The sequence below is a fragment of the Brienomyrus brachyistius genome, chromosome 25, assembly GCF_023856365.1.
Source record: "Brienomyrus brachyistius isolate T26 chromosome 25, BBRACH_0.4, whole genome shotgun sequence".
Classification (NCBI taxonomy): domain Eukaryota; kingdom Metazoa; phylum Chordata; class Actinopteri; order Osteoglossiformes; family Mormyridae; genus Brienomyrus; species Brienomyrus brachyistius.
This window is the reverse complement of record NC_064557.1, coordinates 9,655,199-9,679,946: the sequence shown is the minus strand read 5'-3', so window position 1 is coordinate 9,679,946 and position 24,748 is coordinate 9,655,199. Positions and strand designations below refer to the sequence as shown.

General features: G+C 48.5%; 1 protein-coding gene across 3 annotated transcripts in view; it reads right to left on the bottom strand.

Annotated features, from left to right (window-relative positions):
• The window catches only part of wdr17 (WD repeat domain 17), a 30,120-nt gene extending 5,430 nt beyond the window's left edge, over nucleotides 1-24,690 (bottom strand). Inside the window, exons 1-23 of one of the 3 annotated variants that reach the window (XM_048996536.1) lie at nucleotides 24,558-24,690; nucleotides 17,676-17,804; nucleotides 17,378-17,561; nucleotides 17,064-17,294; nucleotides 15,738-15,989; nucleotides 15,099-15,221; nucleotides 14,720-14,907; nucleotides 14,253-14,421; nucleotides 14,058-14,149; nucleotides 12,945-13,027; nucleotides 12,767-12,853; nucleotides 12,268-12,432; nucleotides 11,781-11,983; nucleotides 8,298-8,447; nucleotides 5,132-5,262; nucleotides 4,367-4,492; nucleotides 3,999-4,154; nucleotides 3,848-3,912; nucleotides 1,841-1,973; nucleotides 1,152-1,243; nucleotides 933-1,032; nucleotides 483-622; nucleotides 225-245 (exon numbers count right to left, since the gene is read on the bottom strand). In XM_048996536.1, coding sequence (XP_048852493.1) covers nucleotides 225-245; nucleotides 483-622; nucleotides 933-1,032; nucleotides 1,152-1,243; nucleotides 1,841-1,973; nucleotides 3,848-3,912; nucleotides 3,999-4,154; nucleotides 4,367-4,492; nucleotides 5,132-5,262; nucleotides 8,298-8,447; nucleotides 11,781-11,983; nucleotides 12,268-12,432; nucleotides 12,767-12,853; nucleotides 12,945-13,027; nucleotides 14,058-14,149; nucleotides 14,253-14,421; nucleotides 14,720-14,907; nucleotides 15,099-15,221; nucleotides 15,738-15,989; nucleotides 17,064-17,294; nucleotides 17,378-17,561; nucleotides 17,676-17,798 — 3,014 coding nt within the window. In that variant the 5' untranslated portion in view covers nucleotides 17,799-17,804; nucleotides 24,558-24,690. Of the gene's footprint in view, nucleotides 1-224; nucleotides 246-482; nucleotides 623-932; nucleotides 1,033-1,151; nucleotides 1,244-1,840; nucleotides 1,974-3,847; nucleotides 3,913-3,998; nucleotides 4,155-4,366; nucleotides 4,493-5,131; nucleotides 5,263-8,297; nucleotides 8,448-11,780; nucleotides 11,984-12,267; nucleotides 12,433-12,766; nucleotides 12,854-12,944; nucleotides 13,028-14,057; nucleotides 14,150-14,252; nucleotides 14,422-14,719; nucleotides 14,908-15,098; nucleotides 15,222-15,737; nucleotides 15,990-17,063; nucleotides 17,295-17,377; nucleotides 17,562-17,675; nucleotides 17,805-19,273; nucleotides 19,388-24,557 lie in introns of those variants that run through there. The other 2 variants (XM_048996534.1, XM_048996535.1) reach the window with 2 other exon arrangements.
• Between the last annotated feature and the right edge of the window lie 58 nt (nucleotides 24,691-24,748).

Below are 24,748 nucleotides of genomic sequence, written 5' to 3'. Positions count from 1 at the left end.
AGAATAAGCTAGCAGACAATACACATCATACTGACCCCTTGCGGCCATGACCAATATTTCAGTGGAAACCAGCACCAAACGCAGGGAAGGTCTTCAAACATAAATATGCAACAGACGCTTTGAGGGTTGACTTTGGGGACGATGACAATAACAAAAAGAGAAGGTCTAACACACAGCAGCCGTGAACAGATGCAAATGGGCAACATGCAAGGAAAACAAAGTACCTGTTTCCAACACATGGGAAGCTGGGAGCAAGTGCAATGTGCAGTGAATGTTCGGCATTATGGAAAGAATATTCTGTGGACTGTCTGGGAAACAGGTTTACAAAGGGGTTCCTTCCATTCATAATGACATCATGTTTTGACACCACAACTGTTAGTTGCCCCTTGGCAATATATATGTCTATACATTTAATATTCAGGCATGGCCATATACGCTGCATGTTTGTACGTGTGATGCTATATGTACATAGACATATTTACCACATGGGGGTTGTCATGTACTTTATGGCTAGTAGTTCCAGGGCGTAGTGAGTAGTGGGACCAGCCGCTTTCTCCAGCGCCAGGCCAGTACACACAGCCAGCTCAAGCTCGTTGCCCCGGATCAGACTCGTCATGGCCAGCTGGCTCAGGAAGGACGCACGCACACACACACACACACACACACACACACGGTCAGAAAGCATTTGTCGTAGGTCACAGCATCTGTGTGTTATGTAAAAAAAATCTGATTTGAACCTCTGGAGTGATGTCTGTTTAAGGATTTGAACTACACTCCTGTGTTGTAAAATATTAGACAACTCTGCTTTATTTTTTAACTTCAAAATCAATTTGTTTGCTCTCAGTTTTCCTAAGCTTCTGCGGCCTCAGCTTTAGGGCTTGTTAGTCACAGTAAAACTGGAGTCCCTCTTATGTCTGGGGAAAGCTCCACACCTCTATGTTGTCCACAGCCAGGTGACAGCATGCGGCCAGGACGGCCCGCCCGTCCTGAAAGTACCACTCCGCCAGCTCCCTGCTTACGCATTGCAGCAACCTGAAAGCGCCGAACATCAGCCGTCAGTCTGTTTTTTCAACTTGCTCTACAGACACAGCAGTAAATGTATTGCAACCCCAACACATACTGTAGACCCTCCAAGGAGGATGCACCCTTACCCGTTATACATTTCCACATTGTTATCTTCAGTGTTAGCAGGTATTTTTGTTGAGGATGTCTGAGGTATGTGGATGTTCCCTTCACAAGCAACCTATCCAGCAGGGGAGAGAGTCAGAAAAAACACTCCAAGCATAATATGGTCAGCATAGGCATAGACATTTCCGCATTCAAGTTTTTAGGGTTCAGTCTTTAGCTTTAGGAAATGTTACCAAAGGTGCCCTTATTTCCTTCTTGAGTCTTTGGCTTTCATAAATATTTGCAAATGTGCCATTATTTCCAGGTTCAGTCTTTAATAAACATTATTAAAGTTGGTTATTTCAGTCTTTAATTTTAACTGCACCTTTGCTAATGTTTATTATTCCCGGGTTCACTGTTTAGCTGTTAATAAACCTTCACAGAGACACGGTTATTTACAGGTTCAGTCTTCAACTTAAATAAACACCATCAAAGGCACGATTATTATTAAACACCATCAAAGGCGTGGTCTTTTCCAGGTTTATAGTCTAAAATGCCGCAGGTTTAAACCCTGGAGACATATACTTCACCTGTTTCCTGTTATCTGAAAATGCAAAATGTATAATGCATTATGGTGATGATGTGTATATGGTTTATGAAAGTGTGACAAAAATGAATTAGGGAGGGTGACAGGAAAATGTTGTGGACAGTTAATAGTAGGAAAGGCTGCTACCTGAGCCACTACGAGGGCTTCGTTCAGCTGTCCCCGGGAGGTAAAGAAACTGACCAGCTTCTTTACATCACCCGTGGCGATGCAGTACGGAATAACATCATCATCTCCTTCCTGAATGAGCTGGTCAGCCCTCCTGTGTGACAGTAGTGTGGGTGGGTTAGTGGGTTAGGAGATGAAGGTCATCACCTGTGGCCTGTACTACGAAGCGGTGTTACTGGTTTATCAGGGTAACTTGTCGGATTTAGCACCGACAAGGAACCCTGATGCCGTAAACACCCAAGCAGCGCGGCAGTAACGTGGCCCCGGGCAGGAGTCACCCACTTGGGCAAGGTGGGAGCAGGAGGGAATGTCGGAGGGGGCGAGGAGGAAGGTGGAGGGACTGGGGAAGGAGGCGAGGAGGGCGATGAAGGGAAGACTGGGGAGGAGGAGCAGAAGCCGCCGCAGGCGAAGACACCCCCCAGCTGGGAAAGGCGTAGGCGCATGACAAGTCAGAGCAGGGAAACCCACAGGCGACTGTCGAGGCGGCGGAGGCTGGACCGTCGTCGGCCGACAAGGCGCTGCAGGCAGGACCGAAGGCGACCCCCGAGCTGAAGCCAGGGGGACCACAGGTGAATGCTGAGTCAAAGCCGAAAGACCTGCAGGCGATCGCCGAGCAGGAGCCAGAGGAACCGTGGGTGAGCCTGGGGGCAAGGTGGGTGGGACCTGACCCCGGCGCAGGTGTCCCCTCCCTGTCCGGGAGACTGAGAGGCAGGGACCCGGCCGTGGTACCCTGCTGAAGTGGTAGCAGAGGAGTCACTCCCCCAGAAGGGTCCAGTGGGGCCATCAGGGAAATCCCCGAGGGGTCCCATTCGAGCTCTTCCTCTCCCAAGGGGTGGTCCCGGTGTGGCCATCCCGGTGGTCAGGCAGTCCGAGACCTCCTCAGGGACAGGGACTGGGGTCATGGGAGATGGTGTTATGGGAGCAAGGTCGGGAGCAGGGGGTACTGGAGCCGGAGGTTTAGGATCAGGAGTTCGGGGAACTGGAGATTCAGGAGCAGGAACCTCTGTGGGCTCAGGGACAAGCAGAGTAGGAGCCTCAGGGATTGGTGGAGCAGGCGCCTCTGGAATGGGCGGAGCAGGTGCCTCAAAAACGGGCGGAGCAGGTGCCCCAGGAACGGGTGGAGCAGGAACCTCTGGGGGTTCAGGAATCACAGAGGGCAGAGCAGGGGTTTGTGCCTGTGCAGTCGGCATCGCCCATTTATGGATCTTGGGGCCCTGCGGGATAGCCTCCCCAACCCACCTGGCCCCTTTAAGAGCCAGGCGTGTCCCTAGAAAGGGGCGAGTTGCTGGGGCTGGAAAGGAAGTAGCAGCAATGCAGATATCGGGCACCCACTTCTGCGAATCGGCAGTGGTGACGGCAGGGCTGAGCACTGCTGGGTCCAGAATTGGATCAGGGTAGTCCCCAGGAAGGTCCCCGGCGGGTCTTCCTGCTTACGGAGACTCCGCTTTTCCTTCCTTCTCCCAGCTTTCGATGAGCTCTGGGGTCCTTTTGGGGTCCTTTCGCACACTTCTTCCACTTGGTGCGCATTATCAGTCAAGACGAGGTACTCCTCTTCTATGAAGAAAGGTACCTTCTTTCTGAGGTCTGTGATTCCGTCGTGACCAAGCGCGGTACATGAAACGGGGAAACGGAAGAGGAACACGACGGATCGGGGGAAAACGGGATTTAATGGGAAATAAGAGCTGGGACATGGAACAGGCAAAACAGGTGGCACTACACAATGAGACTTCAATGACAGACCTATGGGAAACATACTCGAACGCGGACTAAAATACACAGGACTAAATGGAAATAACACGAGACAGCTGGTAAACACAGGGACTCCATACGAGGTTAACGAGGGGGCGTGGCACACAGGAGGATCAGACGATCCAGGCATGACAACATGTTGATGATGCACCAGCTTACTCTCCATCTCTACGGTCAAACTGGTTCTAAATGGGTCAGACCATAAGCCTATAAAGTTACCTCTGCATCAGTTTCTTCCAGTACTTCATGGACACGCCTGGGGCTACAGACAAGGCTTTCTCCCACTGTAAAACACAGCACAGGCTTTAAGCTGTCAGCTACATGATCGATGGCACTACACCACTGGAGAAGCATGCTGCAGGAGCTCCACCTGGCCAAGCTCCACCATGAGCTCGCAGTAACGCTGGATCTGCCCCAAGCGCAGGTGGATCTCCGCTGCCCTCTTTAGCCGCTCCTCTTTGCTTGGCGCACCGATTCCACCTCCAAACTTGGACATCTTGACTATCGTTAACTCCTGGGCCTCTGACTGGTGACGGGGAAATAGGACCACTTAGGTCACCTCGCATGAGAAAACGAAAACTATTTTCCCTACGCTGATAAAGTTACACTATGTCATTTATTGTATAAAATATACTGCATTGTACAAATCGTATACCTTAAGACAATTCATTGCTAAAAATTGCCCAAGTAACCAAAATAAACCCAAAGTCCAGCCACAGAAGTAGCCGCCTGACTCACAGTTTTAAAGCGGACTAGGTGCTTCATGTGCATGATGCCATTCCCGTAGCCCTGGGGCAGGAGGCTGTCGTCCTGGCCAGATATCACCGCCACCAGGTCCCACAGGTTGTGGCTGCCTCCGGGAGGCTGTGAAGTGAGGATAACCCAGTCGCACACATCACGTCCTTCTGTGCCAACAGAGCCACTAGCTCACAGAACAAGCAAGTGCCTTAAGAGAAAACTCTCCTTCTTGCAGAGTGTCTGTGAGTCTCCGTGTGTGCTACACTGGTTCACTTGGCAGAGCTGAGGGGTGGCCTGTCGCTCACTCGTTCTTATTCTACCTTTGTTTCTGTCTGTCCCCCTTTTTCCTTTCCCTCTTCTCCTTATCCCACCCCCAGAAAGACAGCCAGTTCCCCTGGTGCTGGAGCAACATGGGGTTGACTCTTGATTTAATTAAAATGAGTTTCCCTCATCCGAGAGCATTTTTCACACTCCGTTCCTCACCCAGGCTCCTCATTCCTTCTTCCTCTCTTTTAACCCATCTCTCCTTCTTTTCATCTCTTGCTAGTTAAGGCTTTGACTACCAGTTTAGGTACTATACTCAGTAAACACGCATAATGTATAAATCTGCAACCATTTTGCATCATTTCGACAGACACCTAGATAAATGAAAAGGACAGCAGGTGTTTTGCAAAGAGTCCAGACAGAAGCGTTATACATCATATTGAACATGAGCAGTGATAACATGTCAAGCTACATGGTTTCTGGTCGGGGTGCTGCACTCACAGAGAAACACTCAGAGAACCACCTCAGCTTCTTGACCCGGACGTCACCAGCCAGCTTGTCCAGCTCCTGCTTGATGTCCCTGGACACTTTACCGCAGAGCAGAGGCGGGGCACCTGGAACCATGGCCCGGTCTGCACAAAGGATGAATGACGGGAATTCTGGGTAGCAGCACAAACTTCATACTCATACTCAGATACTCGTACCTTTTCCTAATTAAACATCTTTGATCTTGCTTTGGCACAATAAAGATAAAGTTTTGAATGACGTTACATCCCTCAGTGCCCTCACCAGTCTGACTGCAGCAGTGTCGTGGTTGTGGAATTAACTTGTTTCATCAAGAGCGAGTAGCCAATCATCATCTAGCAATTACAGGTGTTTTATTCCAGAGTTATATTGTATGTATTGACTGCTGTTATAGATTTCATAGGCAGGCTTAAGTGGCTTGGCATTTGAATTTCCTCTTAACTTATTCTAATAAGAGCGTTGATCTTGTGGTGTGCTTTGTTGGTGTGCTGTATACTCTGCTGAACTGTTTCTATTTGATTGAAAATTGGTTCTCTTGTGTTACATCCCAATATGACTTCTGTTGTAGAACAGTTCTATAGTGAGCTGTCTATGAAGCTGCTTGATAGGTTGACTAAAGAGCAGCTAATAGAGGTTGATAGAATACTATCAACTTGTGTAAAAAGTATAATAAAGGTGCTGAAGGTGTTAGAAATGAAAGAAACAGAGGAAACAGTTGCAGAATTTGTATAACAGAAAAGCTACAACTCGTGCTTTCACGCCAGGTGATAGAGTGCTGGCTTTGTGGCCGGTTGTTTCCAGCCACTTCCAAGCTAAATTTTCTGGCCCATAGAGTTTTGTGTGATTTCTGCCTGGTCAGAAATATCTGACCAACGCAGGCAGGTCCATGCATGCCACCTGAACCTCCTAAAGCCTTACTTTCCCCCGAAACTTCTGTTGGGTTTATGGCGGTTTCTGCAGACAATGCTGAATTGTGTTCTAGTGTCTCATCCACAAGTGTGCCATGCAATGTTGTATGTCATGACGATGAAGAAGTTGCTGTTCCCTCTGCAGAAGTTCAGGAATTCCCAAGTGCTTATCGACGTGGCCGCCTTTTTGGCTTACTTGGCTGCAGGAAAAAGAGATATCATGGCACTGATCAACTCTTTCCCATATCTCTTCCCTGATGTGCCCAGTAGAACATTGGTCATTGAGCATGACATGTCACGTTGAGATGTGGGATTAGCCCAACTCATCAACCAACACGCCTACCAGGCCAACCCAAAAAGAAAAGAATTATTAAAAAAGAGACATTATATATGCTAAGTAATGATTTAACTGAGTCAAGTTGTAATCCTTGGTTAAGCATGATAGCCGTACAGATTTTGTACAGACCGGCTTAATGCCACTACAAAGCCTGATTGTTATCTGTTGCCAAGGATAAATGATTGCATTGACCACGAGGAGTTCACAAACTTTGTAACTAAGATCGATCTTCTAAAGGGCTACTGCCAAGTACCATTGACTGGCAGAGCCAGAGAGTTGTCAGCTTTTGGAACCCCAGATGAGTCCGTTCAGTACAAAGTCATCCCTTTTGCTGTCTTGTCAATAAAATACTTCTTGGGTTGCTAGGCTGTGAAGCCTACCTTGAAAATGTGCAATTCCTCCTGGTCTGAACATCTTATCCAACTTTTTATTTGTCTTGTGAGGGTCAACCACACCAACAACCTCTCCAAATGTGACCTTGGAAAGGCCAGTGTGACTTACTTTGGTGAGATGGTTGGGGTGGGCAGGTGCATCCTGTGGATGCCAAAGGTGAGGCCATGTGTTTCCCAGAGCCTACACATCGTAGGAATTGCATAGGTTCTTAGGAATGATGGGGGTACTACTATGCATGCTGTGAGATTTTTGCTACTTATACCCTTGACAGATCTCCTGAGCCTTAAACCATTTTTTTCAATGTTCTCCTGCTTGTCAGCAGGCTTCTGGAGCAACTAAGGCCTTGTTGGCAAGTGCACCAGTGCTGCGTGTGCCTATCTTTGGGCAGCCATTTAATGTAGTTGTAAATGCAAGTGTGGATGGAACTGTACCTTTGCAGGTGGGAGAGGGTGGTATCGAGCCCCCCTGTCTCTTATTATTCGAGGAAGGTTAAATTCTGCCAGCAGTGCTATGCCACTGTTGACCAGGAGGATTTTGCCCTGGTCCTTTTTGTCAAACATTATGAGATTCATTTGGGATCTCCATATATTGTGGTTGTTTACACCAATAATAAACGTTTAGTGTTCCTTTACTGGAGGAAAAATCATAACCAAAGAGTTATATGGCGGTTATTGATCCTTCAACCATTCAATCTGATCATTAAGCATATAAGAGGCCAGGATAATGTGGTTGCCCATATCTTGTCCTGTGTTTTTCTCCCTTCTCATCTCCCTCCTACTACCCCTTTATATACCTAGGTCCCAGGAAGTAGATAGCTATACTCTGGTGATGGTAGGGGTGCAACATCAGGCCTGTTTTTGCTTAATGTGACTAGGAAGTGGAGCCCTTTTGGGGAAAGAGATGACCCCCATCAGCCCAATGATGGCAGTGTTGTGGTTGGAGGAGAGACAATAGCAATAGGTCTCATCATTATCTCATACTATCCGCCTGGTGCATAAAGAGGCCTGCAGCTCTTCCCTTGGATTCTCTCTCATTTTTTTATTTTTCATTTAAGACACTACATATGAGTCCGTTCAGTACAAAGTCATCCCTTTTGGTGTCTTGTCAATAAAATACTTCTTGGGTTGCATGCATACCCAACTCACAGATCTATTTTCCTTCCCTTAGACATCTTTACAGTTCTTTTTCCTTTCTACAATAAACTCAACATTGAGCTACACTATCTTGTGTTTTCCTCATTTTACGTTGCAGCTCGCTTGCGGCCATCACAATAAAAATGGCTAATAATAAATATGCAGCAACCATTTATAATTATTTAAATCTTCTAGCTTAGTTTAGTTTAGTTGAACTGAGGTTCAAGTTTAGTTGAGGACTAGTCTAGTTGTTGTCCTGAAGCTACAGAGCTACCTGTTAGTTACGGACCAAATTACACTACATGAACCAGATTTTTATAATTACTACTTCGGTCTCATTGCTGTGTGAGAAGCAGCCTCGGAGAGCTTACCGGTGTTGCCCATGATGTCATCCCAACTGTGATCGGCTAAGATATTGACCAGGAGTGGGGCGATGAGGGGGGTGAGCGACCACAGCCTCACGGTGGAGTCTCGAGAGCAGGAGGCCATGGTGAAGGGCCGGCTGGCATGGCAGGTGAGGCCTGTAGCAGGACAGCATACACAATGCCGTCTTTAATCATGATCTGCCCACATTACCAGAATGTGGCAAAATCCATCCATCCATCCATCCTGCATGGTATATCCCAAAAAACATGAATATTTTTTTCTATGTTGCATAGTTCTGATTAAAATGTTTGTTTATAATTTAACTGCTTCATAATTAATTATTTCATTTAGCCTAATTGGGTTTGGGGAGCATGCACTGGTGCTGCACATTGCCACACCCACCACATGATGAAACACCTCAGGATCCTGGCTGCTGAACCCCCAGACAGACTCGTGGTCCAATCCCATCCATCTGTCTGGTTCAGTCACTCGGGTCCTCAGCAAAGAGGATCCTGCGAGCCGGATCACCCTCGGGGAATTACGCCACACGGCCATAGTGATGTAACTGATGCTCCCTCACAAAGCAGGTAATGAGCTTCATTCAGGACTCCCCTAGTAACTGCTTATTCGACACAAAGTCAAACTGGCAGTGTCCAAGGATTCTTTGAAGAGACACAGTACCGAAGGGGTCCAGTCTTTGTCTGAGCTCACTGGAAAGCGTCCATGTCTCGCAGCCACACAGCAAGACAGGGAGCACCAGCACTTATAGACTTGGACCTTGGTCCTCTTACTAGAATATCGGGAGCTACACACCCCTTTCCAGTGACCTCATGACCCCCTATGTTCTTCCAATCTGTCTCCTAACTTCATAGGAAGAGTCAACAGTGACATGAATGTCATTGCTGAGGTAAGTGAACTCATTCTCCAAGCAGACAGACACACTACTGATGGCTATGCCCAAGAAGTCATTAAAGGCCTGGATCTTAATTTTTATCCAGGAGACTCGCAAGTCCAGACACCCTGATTCCTCCCTCAGTTTTTCGAAAATCCCGATCAGGGATAGACTCAGTGAATCAGTGAATCTTTCTTCACCAACAGATGCCCCAGAGCCACTTGACCCCACGACCCTGCCCAACACCCAGTCCATGTAAGCACTGAATAGAGAAGGAACAAGAACACAATCCTGATGAACCCCAGAATCAACTGGAAAGAACGCAGAGGTTCTCTCTCCACTATGCACAGCACTCGCTGTACCAGTGTACCAGTGTACCAGTGTACCAGTGTACAGGCCATGCTGGCCAGGACGTCCAGCAACTTTGGGGGGATCCCACAAAGTCTCAGGACGCCTCACAGGGCAGCTCAATCAACTGAGTCAAACACTTCATGAAAATCATCAAAGGCTGCAAGGAATCTCTGCCCATATTTGCATTTGTGCTCAAACGCAAGTGGTGGTAGACTTCTTAGGCATAAAACCAGACTGCTCTGGTCACTGGTTGGTGAACAAGTCATCACAGATCCTGGTAAGGATGACCCTAGCAAGGACCTTTCCCGGCAGGCACTGAGAGCAGTGTTATCACCCTGGAGTTGCCACAATCCAGGCGATCACCCATCCACTTCCAGAAAGAGACAAGTCCCAATTTCCAGTCAGTTGGGATGACGCCTGACTCCCAAATGGAACCAAAGATTGCCTGCAATGCCAGGAGGACAGCCTTACCACCAGCCTGGAGAAGTTCACCCCGGATATCACAGATCCCTGTAGCCTTCCCTACCCCCATCTGATTTACCACCTGTGCAATCTCGGTGAGATTGAGTGGTTCACAGCTGATCGGAGGACCACCCTCAGAAACTGTGGAGATGTCCAACATCTTAGTCGGAGGATCGACTTTAATCAGCTGCTTAAAGTAGCCAGCCCAGCCGGTCACAACTGCAATGTCATCCATAAGGACCGTTCCATCACCTGCCCTGACTATGACTCTCTGAAGAACACATTCAGATGTGCGTAATGCTTCAATTCCTCAGTAAGCAGGATTTAGATTAGTAGACCACAGATGGTGTGTCACCTGCTCACAGATTCCTCTAACTAACACCTCCTTATCTGCCCTCAGAGCCGTTACAGCCGTCCTCCTCAGTTCCCGCTACAGACTGGAGTTGCCACCAAGTCCTGTGCTGCATATCCTCTCAGTAATATCCAGGGTGCCCTGTGAGGTGAAACACCAGCATCCTCAAAATAACCCTCAGCAACCTTCAGGGTCTTCTCACGGAAGGTCTCCCACATCACATTAGAGTCTGCAATTGCACCCAAGCCTGCAAATTCCTCACAGCTGAATCTTCAGAGTAGCAACAGTCTGTGGTCAGAATTCGCAAACTGGGCACTTCCGTAGACCCTGCAGTTCTGTAGGAGCCTCCAGCGTTTGCCCACGAGGACGTGATCGATCTCCTTCGCCGCACCAAAAGTACTGGATACCAAGTCCAACGATGGGTGCTCAGGGTGCTGGAACCAGGATCCAGCAACCCGCAGCCCCTGACCTTTCGCAAAGTCAAGGAACATGGAGTCACTATCACCCCAGTCACCAGATCCGTGGGGTCCGACACAATCCTCATAGCCAGTCCTGTCAGTGCTAGTGGTCGCACTGAAGTCACCCATGACCAGAGGAGCGTCACCTCCACCACCGAGCAAGATGTCTTTCTCAATGAGACATCACTCACCGTGGTCGGAGCATACACTGAGTCAACAGACAAAACTAGAAACCCAAAGAGCGCCTTAGCATGAGTCTCGAAATACGCTTGTCGAAAGAAGCGACATTCGACACCATCAGGAGGAGCCAATCCACCACAGCAACAGCTACTTCCTGAGTACGGCAGTCATGAAAGTCATCAGACCAAAAATAGAGATCTGACCACTCCTCTGTCTGCGTACCTCAGTTGGTGCCACCACTGAAATGCGGAGTTTATCAAGCTCCTCCAACAGCAGAGGAAGATGGGAGTCCCTACCAGGATGGGCCGCCTCAGACTGGGGCCCAATTGCAATGGGTGACGCTTCGGTACCATACCAGTTCTGATCCTCAACAGGCCTGACCCTATTAGCTCTCCGGCGCTCTCAACTCTTCCGGGGATGAGGCTCCCCGAAGGCTTTCCCCCATCCCCTTCATGATGTGGGCAGCCTTTCTGTGGGCAGCGGCAGCAGAGCTACTCCCGCGGAGAGCAGAAGGATGTCATGTCTGTCTGGTAGGAGCTGTCGTAACGTGTTTTTTCTTACTGTGGCTGGAGTGCCAATCCGGCCAACAACCCCCAAATTTTTCCCCGCAAGTTAGAGTACCGCTTTGCAGGGCCCGATGCAGTATACTGTCACTCCCGGGATGGCAACGAGCTGCACTTGTTCATACTCCCCAACCTTAGCCCAAATATATGACCAACGTTTGAAAATAACAGAACTGATTCCTCCTCCAGCCTGGGATTGGTTCCCCCACAGGAGCTCTGCATAGTCTTACCATAGACGTCGGCACCATGGTCGTACACGGTGTCCAGGCATGTGCCGTCCCGAGTGTCCCACACGCGGATTGTGTAGTCCCAGCTGCCTGAGATCAGCAGATACGGGACCTCCGTGTTCCACATGAGGCCACGCACAGGGGCACTGTGTCCGCTAAGCACACTGATGCATGCGTCCTGGGTGTAGTCCCAGATCCGTACCGTCCTGCATTTCATGCCAAAAGGTGGCGCTGCGGCTAAGTTACTCGACGGACAGTAAATGGAACTGAAAGTTAAACTGGGGAATGTGAGGTGAAGGAGAACCTGAAGTATGACAACAGGATGGTACATCATGACTGTCAATGCTGAACAAGAAAGGGGAATGTTTTTTGCGTACAGTAAATGATTGTTGCGGTACAATAATTGCGCGGAACGGTTTCTGAATTTTCCGCAACAGTTCTGTGCTCATTGAGCCATGATCAAGGGCCACACAGTTGACGCCCCTCTTACCCATCATCGGAGCCGCTGCAGAGGATGCCCTCCCGGAGGGGTGACCAGCGCACGTGGAACACCTTGGCCGTGTGTCCGGTGAACACCTTGAGTGGCTGGTCTGAGCTGGTGGCCAGGTAATACACTCGCACGTTCTTGTCTTCGCAGCCCGTGGCGATCATGTCTCTGCGGAAAGGCAACCGTGGAGCCAACGATGAGACAAAACAGCCACAAGACGATAACATTCGCAATGGTGAAAAAAAGGCAGCAGACAAAATGAAATCGAACAACCGCGATATTTCGTAAGAAAGGTTCGTTTTAAACGGTAATAATTGTACCAGATTCAGAAGAACCTTGACATGGGGTTTTGACAACATTTTGTACAGCGTTCCGCATGCTTTTGATTAGCTCCTCAGTGTGACATTCTGGGTATCGCTTGTAAGGCAGACTGAGAACGTCGCTGACATGTTGTTGAGACAGTTTCTGCCTCTCGCCCCTGCGTGTCAGTCAGGCCACTTACTTGTTGTTCTGGCTCCAGTCACAGCCAAACACAGCCGCTGGGTGCTTGTATCTATGCAGCACCTTCCCGTCGATGGTGCGGATGATGCTTCGGTTGGTGGGGGAAAAGAAACGGGGAGAAGACGTTTGCGTCGGAACACGGGAACAAGCAAAAGACCCTCGGGCCGCAGGATACTCACCAGAACCCGTCGCCGCTGCACGTGGCTATTCTCTTGGAGTCTTTGTGGCTCCACGCGATGCAGAAGATCCCATTCTTCCCATGCTTTCAAGAGGAACAACGGGTTCGCCTTCAGCTGATGAAATGCTACTTACATACCTACGTATCCTGGCCGTGAAATCACTGCCTCTCTGGTGGACATTATGTTCTTTCCAGCATCATCCATATACCACAAAGATTTTGACAGAGAACAACGAATGGCTGTGTTTTTGGTACTTTTTTAATGCTGATTTCAGAAATCCATGTGCTGTCTATGTGCTGTCGCCCATAGTTTTTGAGTGATGTCGTTTCTAGGCTATATCGATAGTATATCACTCCTTATTAAGACTGCATGAGTATATTAAAGTTTAACATAGGAAAAATTAATTTATTTCTATTTTGGAACATTTTGAGACTTTACAGAACAGTTCGAAGCGCTGTAAGGTTGCTTTGCCACAGTTTACAGGCTGTAACATATGTTGAAAAACAACGTCTTGGAAAAATGGTATCAAAGCAGCTGGAGTTCCTGAGGCCAAACGCATTTCTACGTTTTAGATGAGCCCTTTCCATCATGCACATCTACGGTAAATATGCATTTAGCGGGAAGTTTTATTGTTTGCCACTCAAAATCATTGCATCATAGGGAAATTCCAGTTAGATATCTGAATTCAGCATAAAAATTTCCCTGTGGGGAAATTCTCTTTACGCCTCCCCCAACTTGCTCTTTATAGGCAAGAGTAAGCTGGCTGTGAAGGGCTGCTCTTGGGGTGTCCAGGGACCTCAAGAGGGTCCAGCTGCAGACGCCTGTAGAGTGGAGCTCCATCGGAAATATGTCACCTCCACAGGAAACACGTGATCTCAACTTACAGCAAATAAACCCTAAACTTAACCTTAACCCTAACCCTCCGGCAACCTTCCAATCACAGGCACACAGGCTTAGCCCACTGAGCCACGCGCTGCTCCCACAGTGCTGTAAGTTTCACCTGCTTTGAATCGTGTGACAAAAACAAAGTAAAAAAATCGTTGACCAGTGTAATTAGTTACCAAATACCCACAACACGAGAAGGAGAGGGATTTGAAAGACGCTGGAACATACCTCATTAAATCTTGTGATCATTTTGCCTTTTTTCACATCCCAAATGAAACCGCCATTCCTTGACGTGGCCCCGGCGATGCAGTTCAGGTCCCCTTTAACCGAACACATGCGATATCAGCATTCAGGAATCCTCCTCACCCTCTTCGTCTTTATCATCATAAAAACAGGGCCCCGATAGTGATGTGTCACCCTTACCTGGGGCCCAGGAGAGCGAGTAGACCACGCCCTCATTCCCAGGTGAGGTGTACACGGCCGTCAGGGTATTGATGTCCCACACCTTTATTGTCCCATCAAACGATGCCGTTGCAAGCAGATTTGGGTCGTCTGGTTTGAACTTGCAGTCGAATATGGTCTCCACATGCCCCTAAGCGGCAGAATATCTCACTGTGTCAATAGTTTCATAAATAACGATAACCTCTGTTTATAAACTTAACCTATGAACCATCAAGCTGTTAGCATGCGTCCTAAGTTGTGGAGTTCCCTGCTGGCCAATAAAGTAACATCAGCTTGCCACCACTGAGATGCGGGGTGCTTATAGCTTTATGATTTGTTTGTGGTACAAATTAATATTTAGTATAAGAGCAGCTGTCATATTAACTGGTTGCTCGCTACATAGACAGTATATATCGAGAGGGTGGCTTGGTCTGACTAGGCTTCCGTACCAAGTCCCTGAGAAAGTCCCACTTCTTGGCCCCCATGTCATACAGGCCCACACCGCCGTCCATGAAGCAACAGACCACATGACCTGGTGGCAGCGAGAAGGCGTGGTTCTGGCACAGCGTCGGCGGGGGCACGGCCTCGCTCGTGGACGACGTGTGGTGGTTCTTGGTGGGGGAGACGGCGACGAAGGCTGTGGGAATGGGGGTCGGACAACCAGCGCCCGGATGGGCGAGAGGGAAGAGGAAGTGGATGAGATCGCCAAGTTAGAACCTTATAGAGGCAGGATGTTCAAATGTTGATATTAAACATATGTTAGGGACACAAGGCGCCGCGTGGGAAACCCAGGGCCTTTCTCAGGCGGCCTGCTCTTTAGCTACTTGCTTTTCTTGGCAGGTGGAGAGTTCAGTACGTGCAGGGTGTGGAAGCCAGTCTTCTTCAGCTTGAAATTGTCCAGTGGGGTCGTTCTGGACACATTCCACACCCTCAGGACTCCCACCTGTGAATCTGGGAGAAAACGTATTTAAAACAATTTAAATCTAATGCTATAAGCACTGACTATCTTGTGCTTAGAAACAGCATTAGCTGTCTGGCATGAGAGTTGGAACCATTGAATTTGCCACCATTTCTTCATTGCCAACTATTATGTGACTTACTAGCTTGTTTGTACACTTTATATAGCTCCTGGGAGCTTTACTTACACAAAAATGTTTTGAGGGCAGAACAAAAAATGATTGGTTATCTTTCTGAACCAATCAGATTGAAAAAGATGTGGGTTGAAGCAAGATGGCTGATTGGTTGGACCCACCTCCTCCACAATCTGATTGGCTATCTCTCTGAACCAATCATTTTTCTTTCTGCCCTCATAACATTTTTATGAGGCACTGTGTCTGTGCTTCTTGATCACTGTACCTACTTCCGGTCTATACCTACAAGACCCTCCATATTCAATGGGTTCCTGTTAACTTTTGTAGTGAGAGACTTCCGGTGTAGAGTTATAAGAAGCCTTGCAGCAGCACCTACCCCCCGTGATGAACATGCCAGGGGCGCTGGGCACCCAGGCCAAGCACTGCACAGAGGCAGCGGAGCTGGGAAGGCAGAAGGTAGTGATGCAGGTCAGCGACTCTGAATCAACCAATCGGATGCCATTGTGCAGGTTGGCCACCAGCAGGTAATCGGTGGAGAGTGGGTCCCACTCCAGCGCCGTCACTGGGTCCTCCTCATCGCTGCCCTCTAGTGACTCTGGCCGCAGGACATGCTTCTGGTTTTTGGATCCTGCAGGATCAAATCGAAGCAAACGAAAGCAAATGAAACCAAACAAAAATAAAGCGAAATGCTACTAGCGCGTGTTGCACTAATTAACTATGGATAACGGATTACTGCAACTTCTGCAGTGAAGTGGTGCGTCTTCTCCCACCCCCTTTTTGAGGATAAACTTTCATGCTGGGGGCACACTAAACCGACAGTAAAAAAAAACTAGCTGGCTGACGAATAATCGGTTCCCGTCAGCTTCCATTGATTTGAGCTGAAACACACCGGAATGGCTACAGAGTGACGGCTAACATACAACCCAGTCAGAGAGCTCAGTTTCACCAACTAGCCTTGAAGGTGAGTTCAACATGCTAAATAGGCCAAAACAGCGCCGACCGGGACCAACCCTGTCACGCAGACACTGGCCCAACAGGCAGCCACTGACTCCGACAGCTGGATTGCTTGGAAGCCAAATATCGGCTTCATGTGTTCCAGATTTTACAAGGAATTTCAGTGCATTCCCAGACCATCCCAAAACCAGCATCAGTGTCTATAAGCAGGATTTTAAGTTTTCATGAGCCTAATCTAATCATCTAATGATTCTGGTTTGGTATCAGCTTTTCACGGTCTTCTTCCCACACTCTCAGAAAAAAACTGTAAAAATTAATACCTTTGCTTATCCCTGTGGCTGTACCTTTGTTATTGTACCTTTTAAGGTACAGAAATGGACTCTGAGGAGCATCCCAAAGGTACAAACAGCATTAATGTACCATCAATGGTACAGAAAATTTCCCCAGAGTCCACTTCTGTACCTTAAAAGGTACAATTACCTACAGCTAAGGGTACTATTAGCCAAGCCTTGAGAGTACAGTCCCAGTGACAAGCAAAGGTACAAACTTTTACCTTTTTTCAGAGAGTACACCACATCTCCTGAGGTTAACAGATACCAGGCCAGTGAACAGAAGAATTATTGTTTACAGAAACACTCCTGTACATCAGTAACTACAGCTTCCACTGAAGTGTCGTGGGAGAGAAACCTAAAGTTGCGCAATTGCACACTAGATCGCGCAGGCGGTGCTGCGCATTTCAGTCCCTCACCCGGCTGGAAAATGGACAGGCTGCCATCTGTGTGCCCGAACACCACTTTGCCCTTTTTCAGCGGGTGCCAGCGGAACAAGCAGATGTCGGAGAGGAAGCTGTGGGCCTCCTTGTGCACGACAACGCCAGCGTCCGGCCCGGAGATGGTCCACACGTAAAGGGGGCCCCGGTGGGAAACGAAGGCGACCGCATCCCCAGCGTTCCAGCACCAGCTCAGGGAAGCGGGTATCCCTGGGCAGTGGGATGTTGTGGAACGTAAGACACAGGCAAATGTGCCAGCGCTCTCTCACTCACACACACACACACACACACACCTTTGGTGTTGTCAAGCCTCGTCACTGCCTTCTGCTCTGGCACGTTCCAGACGATGAGCAGGTTGTCAGCGCTGGCACTGGCGAAGACGTCGGGGTTGTGTGGGCACCACGATATGGCCGTAATAGTCTTCTTGTGCTCGGACATGATGGCTCTCAGCTTGAACTCATTGTACCTGTGATCGAGCTGGAGAGCCCTCAGTGTGACCGTGGGAACGTGAAAGACACAATGCTGTCTCATCTTGTTCGTTCAACCAGATTTGCAAAAAACGTTCTGTTTGTCCCTAACAGGCACCCTTACCTGGTACACATATATAGCAAGCGTCGCGCAATATGCAAATCTGTCCCCACTGGCCGCGCAGACATCCTTGTTCCAGGGTTGGCAGCCTGCGGCAAGCAGGCCCACCTGTTTCACCTGCGGCATATTCACCTGGGGACATGGGCGGCCGTTGACAGTCGTTAGTCTGGGCTAACATGGGCTAACTGTGTCTTGCTTCAAGGAGCTTGCGCTGCAATGCAATCACTTTCTGCTCTAACGTCACAGATAAACCTCATTAGTCACTGGTGAAGAGGATGCCTGGAAACAGAAGTTCAAAGTTTTTCTGTGGTTGTGGTTCCAGGGAGTAAACATGATTTCTTAGGCTAGTCGGGAATCTTGTTTCTGTTGAGCTGCTGGTTCCGCTTTCGTAGCTGTTCACGAATTTCAGAGTCATGTAACTTTTCACAAGATAGGAAATCCAAACCGATCTACTACTTGTGCAATTTCTCAACTTTTAGAAAAGACCGCATCTGGTTTAGGGTTTAAGAAACCGAGGTGAAGACAACGAGCTCTTCATAATTAATTCACTTAGAAGCAAAGGTGTTAACTTAGTTTTTTTCTGGAAATATTTCCCCATCAGTCAGTCTATACTGGGAAGCACACAGCTCAAGGTAGGGTCTTGGATGGGATGGCAGCTCATAATGGGACACGAGACACATGACAAACCAAAACCCAACACACATTCGCTAGATAAGCAATTAATGTTGCATTGTATATGCGGTAATGTCTCTATATAAAGCAGCGATTGTTCCATAATCACCCATATTGTCTGGAACTGAAGGAGCACAGGCCTCATGCAAATTAACCTGGACATGATAGTTCGCATGTGTTTGCCTGTGTTACAACTGGAAAGCTTCAGTAATAAATGTACTCAGCTTTTGACTAAGGAGGCTCAAGAAAATAATTCCTTGTGTGTAACTGTTCTGAAAACCCATTGCTGGGGTTTCACACGCAGAAAGATGGGATAGGAAATAAAAGAAAGCCTGCTCCTTTAAAAATACCATCGGAACGTGATCTGACCGCCAAGGTTGTGAGAGATCGTCCAGCTCTCCTTCCGCAGGCCACGGCCTTTTTTCTTGAGGGGATTGTTGTGAGAAAAATGAGGAACGGTTAACAGCAGGAGCAGATGGTTAATAATCAGATGAGCTCTGACACTCAGTGTTATTTACTAAATATACATCATCAGCCAAATGACACAAAACGAAAGGGAAAAGCTGCCTGCACTCTTAAGGGCGGCTCGTCCTTATTAAAATATGCTGGTAATGAACGTGAGGTTTGTGCTGAGGAAAGGCACTTGCTTCTCTGGGGGGGCTTAGCATGAGCCTCTATGTCAGGGTGACGCAAAATGAGACCCCCCCCTACCGAACACCAAGAGCAGTGACTCACTGGCAAGGGCCAAACGAGTCTGGTCTCATCTGCCCTCCGGCCCGACGGGTCACACCGTGTCCTGACACAAACCCACTCAGCCCACACGGACTCCTCCCCCACCAGCCTCTGAGCTCGACACAACAGCCCAGAACCAGGCCCAGACCCAGCCGGCTGACCCAACAGAACCACCGAGCAACACTCTCTCGGCCTACCTTCCCAGCGACGTCACCCGCGGTGACCCACTCCAGAACATCCATGTCCATCTCTGGGTCCCCTGGGTTTTGGTGCTGCTTGTTGCCTCCCTTAAAAGCAGAGAGAGAGCGAGACGCCCCCTCCCCCCGCCCCTCCATCCGCTGCTGCCGTTGGAGACCGAGAGACAAGCAACAGGCAGGACCAACCAAACAGTGCCGTCAGTAGCCAGGCAACTGCAGAAGCCTCTATTTAAATGATGTATTTCACCCCCCCCCCTCCCCGGCAACCCCGTCCAGCTTCTTAAAGGTGCCTGCGTGAAATCCCTTGCTTTATTTATATCTCTGTGTCCACAGTTCATTATAAGCCACACCCGCTCACACAATCACCACTTCCTTCGACCATATATGGCCCAGCGACACCAGGGCAGGGTTAACGGGCTCGTACCTGAAGATTCCCCCTCCCCATGTACATCACTCTGAGCTTCCCGTCAGATTTATGTGCCACTGCAGGAGAACGTGTCATGAGACTGTTTTTTAGGAGGGGGCGGGGGGCGCTGTACATAACTCGCCTGGGGGGGGGGGGGGGGGGGGGGCTACCTGTATTTGACTACTTAGGCCATCAGACAGACACCCGCCGACATCAGTCTTCAGCTGGGAAACAGCACCACCTCTGGCTGAGGATGTACAGTGTGTGTGTGTGTGTGTGTGTGTGTGTGTACGTGCTGAGAGGGGGGAGACAAGCACTCAGCACCGTTTCCTAGGCGATGAGGATGGAAGCTCATGGTTTGGCGAGGATGAAGTGACTGGGAGTGGTGTCGGAGGAGCAGGGTCCCCGCGAGGCGTAGTCACGGCAACTTTCACCCTCTCCCAATCGGCACCTCCGTCTTGAATCTGCCGCTGATTCACTGGCCACACGGCGCAGAACCCGTTTCCAGAGACGACGCCAGGCAGGATCCGGGAGGCACGCGATCGTGTACGGCCCTGCGCCGCGTCAATTAAAGCACAGATGAAACCAAGAAGGCACCTCTGTCCTTAACATGGTGGCCTGTTTCCCATGCCTGATGTCACAGATCTCGAGTGTCTTCTGTAAGTGCCTGAGCAAAAAGGTCAGTCGGAGGTCTGACTAACTGAGCGTCAGCCCCGATCTGACGCTGCCTCACAGTCAATAATGACAACTGAAAGATAGCGTCATAAAAAAACCTGTAATTTCTTGACAGATTTGAATTATAAATGGATCCGTCCTGTGATAATCTGGGCCTAGCATTATGAAACAGTTCCTGTCCATCCATCTAATTATCGGATCGCAGCCCCCACGGTCAGAGCTGTGGTCTTGCTCGATCCACCAGCCACTCTCCTCGTGGGACTCGTGGGCACCTCGCGTCTTTCCCTCCAAAAGTGATCTCGCTCATTATAGGTCATTGCTGCCACGCTGCCGTCATCACAAATGCGATGCGCCGTTTAGCGTGAGCCATCATCTCGACACGATTCATCTGATACCACGGCCTCCAATGCGCTGCCGGGCGACGCCAGGGAGAAATAATGCGGTCGCAATTACTACGCAGGCGGACGAGAAACAGCAGAGGTATAAAAGCACGCTTTCGGTCACTTGGGACTCGCATCAGCAGCGAGACACGACACAGTGCTGACCTGAATGCTCGCTAACATCAGGGATAATTTACTCACATTTTTCTAATATTCATATTCATGCACCGCTCCCCCCCCCACACACATACACCCCCACAGACACCCAGTGCTGCGTAATCACGTCTAAACTTTCCCACACTCCTTCTGTTCTAACCGGCCACTGCTACATCTGACAGGCTGCCTTTTCGTTTCATCCGTACAAGCCACGTTTGATCTCCTGCACCTTTGAATCGCTGGACGCCACCAACCCCCCCTCAACCCCGCCCCCACCCCCACAACCACTATCCAGTGCTGTGTCTAGACATGAAGAATGAGCTCTGCTCCAAACGGGTCCCTCGGGATCTCTCTCGCAGATCCAATCGTCCAACGGGAAGGACCAGGCCGACCAAGCCGAAAGCTTGGGGTCTGGTATTTTGAGGAGCCACACGGAACGAAAAAGGCTTAATTCTCATTCTCTCTCCTCAAGAAACTGCCAGATGAGGACGAAATAATGGCTTCTTCCTCATACAGACAGTATACTTAGCAAGACCTAAACATGCCACTGTTTGGATTGCCAGTTCTGTATTCACAGGTGTAAGCTTCTCGCACCCGCGTCAGTATGTCTTTGTTCGAGCGTTTCCCTTTCATCAGAACATTATCCCTTTTTTCGTTTAGCGAAGGTCTTCAGTGTTATTTCCGGTGCTCATTTTCTGAAGCCATGTTCTGGGGCTTAAAGGGGCGGCGCCGATGACCTGCTAGGGTTTTCGCCTCAGAAGCTTCTAGGCCATAACTCTTCTGAGTTTTCACAGGACCTGCTGTGGGAGGGGCCTATATTGGTCCCATCTACCAAGACCTGAGGACTTCCCTACGTCACGCATGCCTTCATCAGGACGTCAACTCTGATCACTGCTCAGCACACAGACGGCGGAACACACGTGCCATGCGGTCGATGTTCAACAATGAGCGTATAAAGAAATCACTCCCAGCCACGTGCTAAAGGTCTCCGAAGTGTATACTTCACAAACACCCCAGATGTTTTCATGGGCCTCATGAGGTATCATCTGTTGGTTCACTGTGGTTAAGGCCACATTAATTCCGCTGAGAGTGGACTACATGTACTTCTTAGGCGCATCGTACCACATCTTGGACTGTTAATCTGAGCTTAACATCAGACTAGGTGATGGTACAGGATACGCTGTTCATCAGAGACCAAAGCGAAGACACAGATTACCAGCAGTTTCAGATTAACTATTCTGCATGGACGAAATGTTGGTTTGCATTGCCCTTCTGAGATTTGAGTGTTACCCTCTAGGGTTCACCGGGCGACCCACAGCCCGGAATCACAGCCCAGCCAAAACTGAAAACTTTAGCACCTATCACACTGGAAGTCACAGATGTCAGCAAAAAACTCTGAGAGCAAACGTGTGCCAGGGAGAGGTGGGTGTGGAGCGGCCTGTCCGGCAATCCTCCAGAACCTGCTGCTCGGGTCAAGCGGAGCAGGATGATCGCAATTGAAAATGACAGGAGTCTGCGGGGGATTCTGTAAATCTCATTTCCCTTCAGGGCTGGACTGACCTCCGGCTCACAGAGATACACTCCCACCTCCCAACCCACTCAAGCATGGGGAGACTAAGCGGGCGGGGACCGACATGTCACCCAGTCACCTCCGTGACCATGGAGACCAAGTCCTGTCGTGTCGTAATGAGCCGTAAAACAGATGGTTTCACCCAAGAGCTTAATCATGTTATTATTAATATGACAGGCTACACTTTCATCCTAATAATAGTTGTTATTCATTTTCATATTATTATTGATCTTAAGTGAGATCACCTAGGTTAAATACTTATTCCTTAGACAGAACTTCACAAAACAACTGGTCAGGACTCTAGATCTTTAACCTGTAAAAAGATGTCACTGTGCATACACTGTCAGATGTGTCAGTTGTGTTTAGGGAATGCTTGGAGTGCAGCTTCTAACAACCATAAGTACTGATTTTCATTCATAGATATTAAAGGGCATTAAGTAAATCGGAATTTGGGAATGAGCCCAGGGGCACCACATCATGGGGGGGGGTATGCAACAGAGTAGCCCTCCATAAGCCATAAAATTGCAATACCTGGAAAGCCTGTGTGGCAATTTCCGTGTGTTAGATGCATTTCTGAATTTCCGGAGCCACCAAACATCTCCGTTTCTTCTAACGTGACGTCATGTGCGCTTAAGCCCAGGGACAATTAGTACTCTTAATCCGGCCTCGCTAAAGAGCCCTTAGTAGATGTACGTGAACATTCTCTGGTTTTATAGCCATTATGAGTCAATTAGATACAAGTAATGATCTGAAAAGCACTATTGAACTACATTTCACGATAACAATAATCGGTCGAATAAACACTTGATCAAAATGTTTATAAACTAACTAAACAGGAATAACTAAAAATAAGAGATTACTGGAATTTTGACTAAGGGACGATTAACTGTAAGATGCACCGGCGTGTCCTCGGCTTTACTACGCAATAATGTGGACATACTTCACTACAGCGGGGCGGGAAACACAGGCCTCCTTCCGACTCAACGCCTGACAACTACTTTGGCAAAGAAGCACCACCATCGCATCCAAAAAGTTAGTAATGTCATCCGAAGGAAACGTTTCTTTCTGCACTGCTCAACTATACGCTAATATATAGTATGTTAACATAAATGTTTTCTTTATTTTTTTAAATTGATTTCTTCCCATCTTTATTTTATCTATACCTTTGGTTGTTTTTAAATGCCCGTATTACACCCTATCTTCTGTCTTCTGGTTTAATTTTCAAGAGCATTTAAGTATTGTTTTCATATACTTTTAAACTTATAAAATATAAATGGCTCTATTTGTTAAATTGGCTTTTTGTTTTTGGTTAAATGGACTTTACAGCCTTTCCCGAATGGCACAGTTCCACTTAATGAATCCGAATACGGCCCCTGCGTCTTCGTTTAACTGCATTTAACTTCATCGTCATTGTCCCCGAGGGCGCGCTGTGTTTCACCGCGACCCAGCCGCGCCAGCGACCCCAAGCGTCTGGGCTCCTTCGAGAGCATCATCCGCGACAAATCTATGGGGCTGTGCGGCATGTCAGCGCGTAGAAACAAATCCACAGGTGCCAAAGTTCCGCTTAATACCTGGTCATTTATGTTCACCCGTTTCGGTCAGCTGTGAGAGTCTAGTTCAGCCCATAAGTGCACATTTTTACCGGCTGCTGTTACCATGTCTCCTCATACTTCCGGACAATATGTAGGCAATATGATTTATCGGGCATTGCTGTAAGCAGTGCAAACCGCGCAAAGCCGCCTGCACTCATCTAAAGAAGTTGCGCGGAAGCGGCAGGCATTTTGACATGCAGACTTGCACCCATCCAGGCACCGGTCCACATGGACACAGGCTGTCTTATGACAACGTCGTCTTTAATCACGTAGTCTGCCGCCCTGTAACTTGAGTCCAGTGCCCCCACACTGGCTGTCATTTAGCCAGTTTGTTTACGAAAGCTGCATTACATGCGTGCATTAATATCATCAGGGTATTAAATCTCAACAGAATTACATCTGAACAAACATTCATATGTCAAGTCGGGGGATTCGGACAGACGCAACCGATTACTTAAGAGTCATTCACTAGGTCTATGTTTTGATTTTTTGTTAATATACTCACCTTGTCTGGTGCTGTCACTGGAGAGCGACGTGGTGCTGAAATTAGGTGTATTACCGATCAGAAATTCATGTAGCTACAGGAGCCAGTTAAGGCTGCTTCAGTAGAGCGGCAGCCATTGGCCGAGCGCTATCACTGCCTTCGTTACCGTGTCAGTGTTTCCTAACGATCATTGGATTGTCGGCACGTCAATC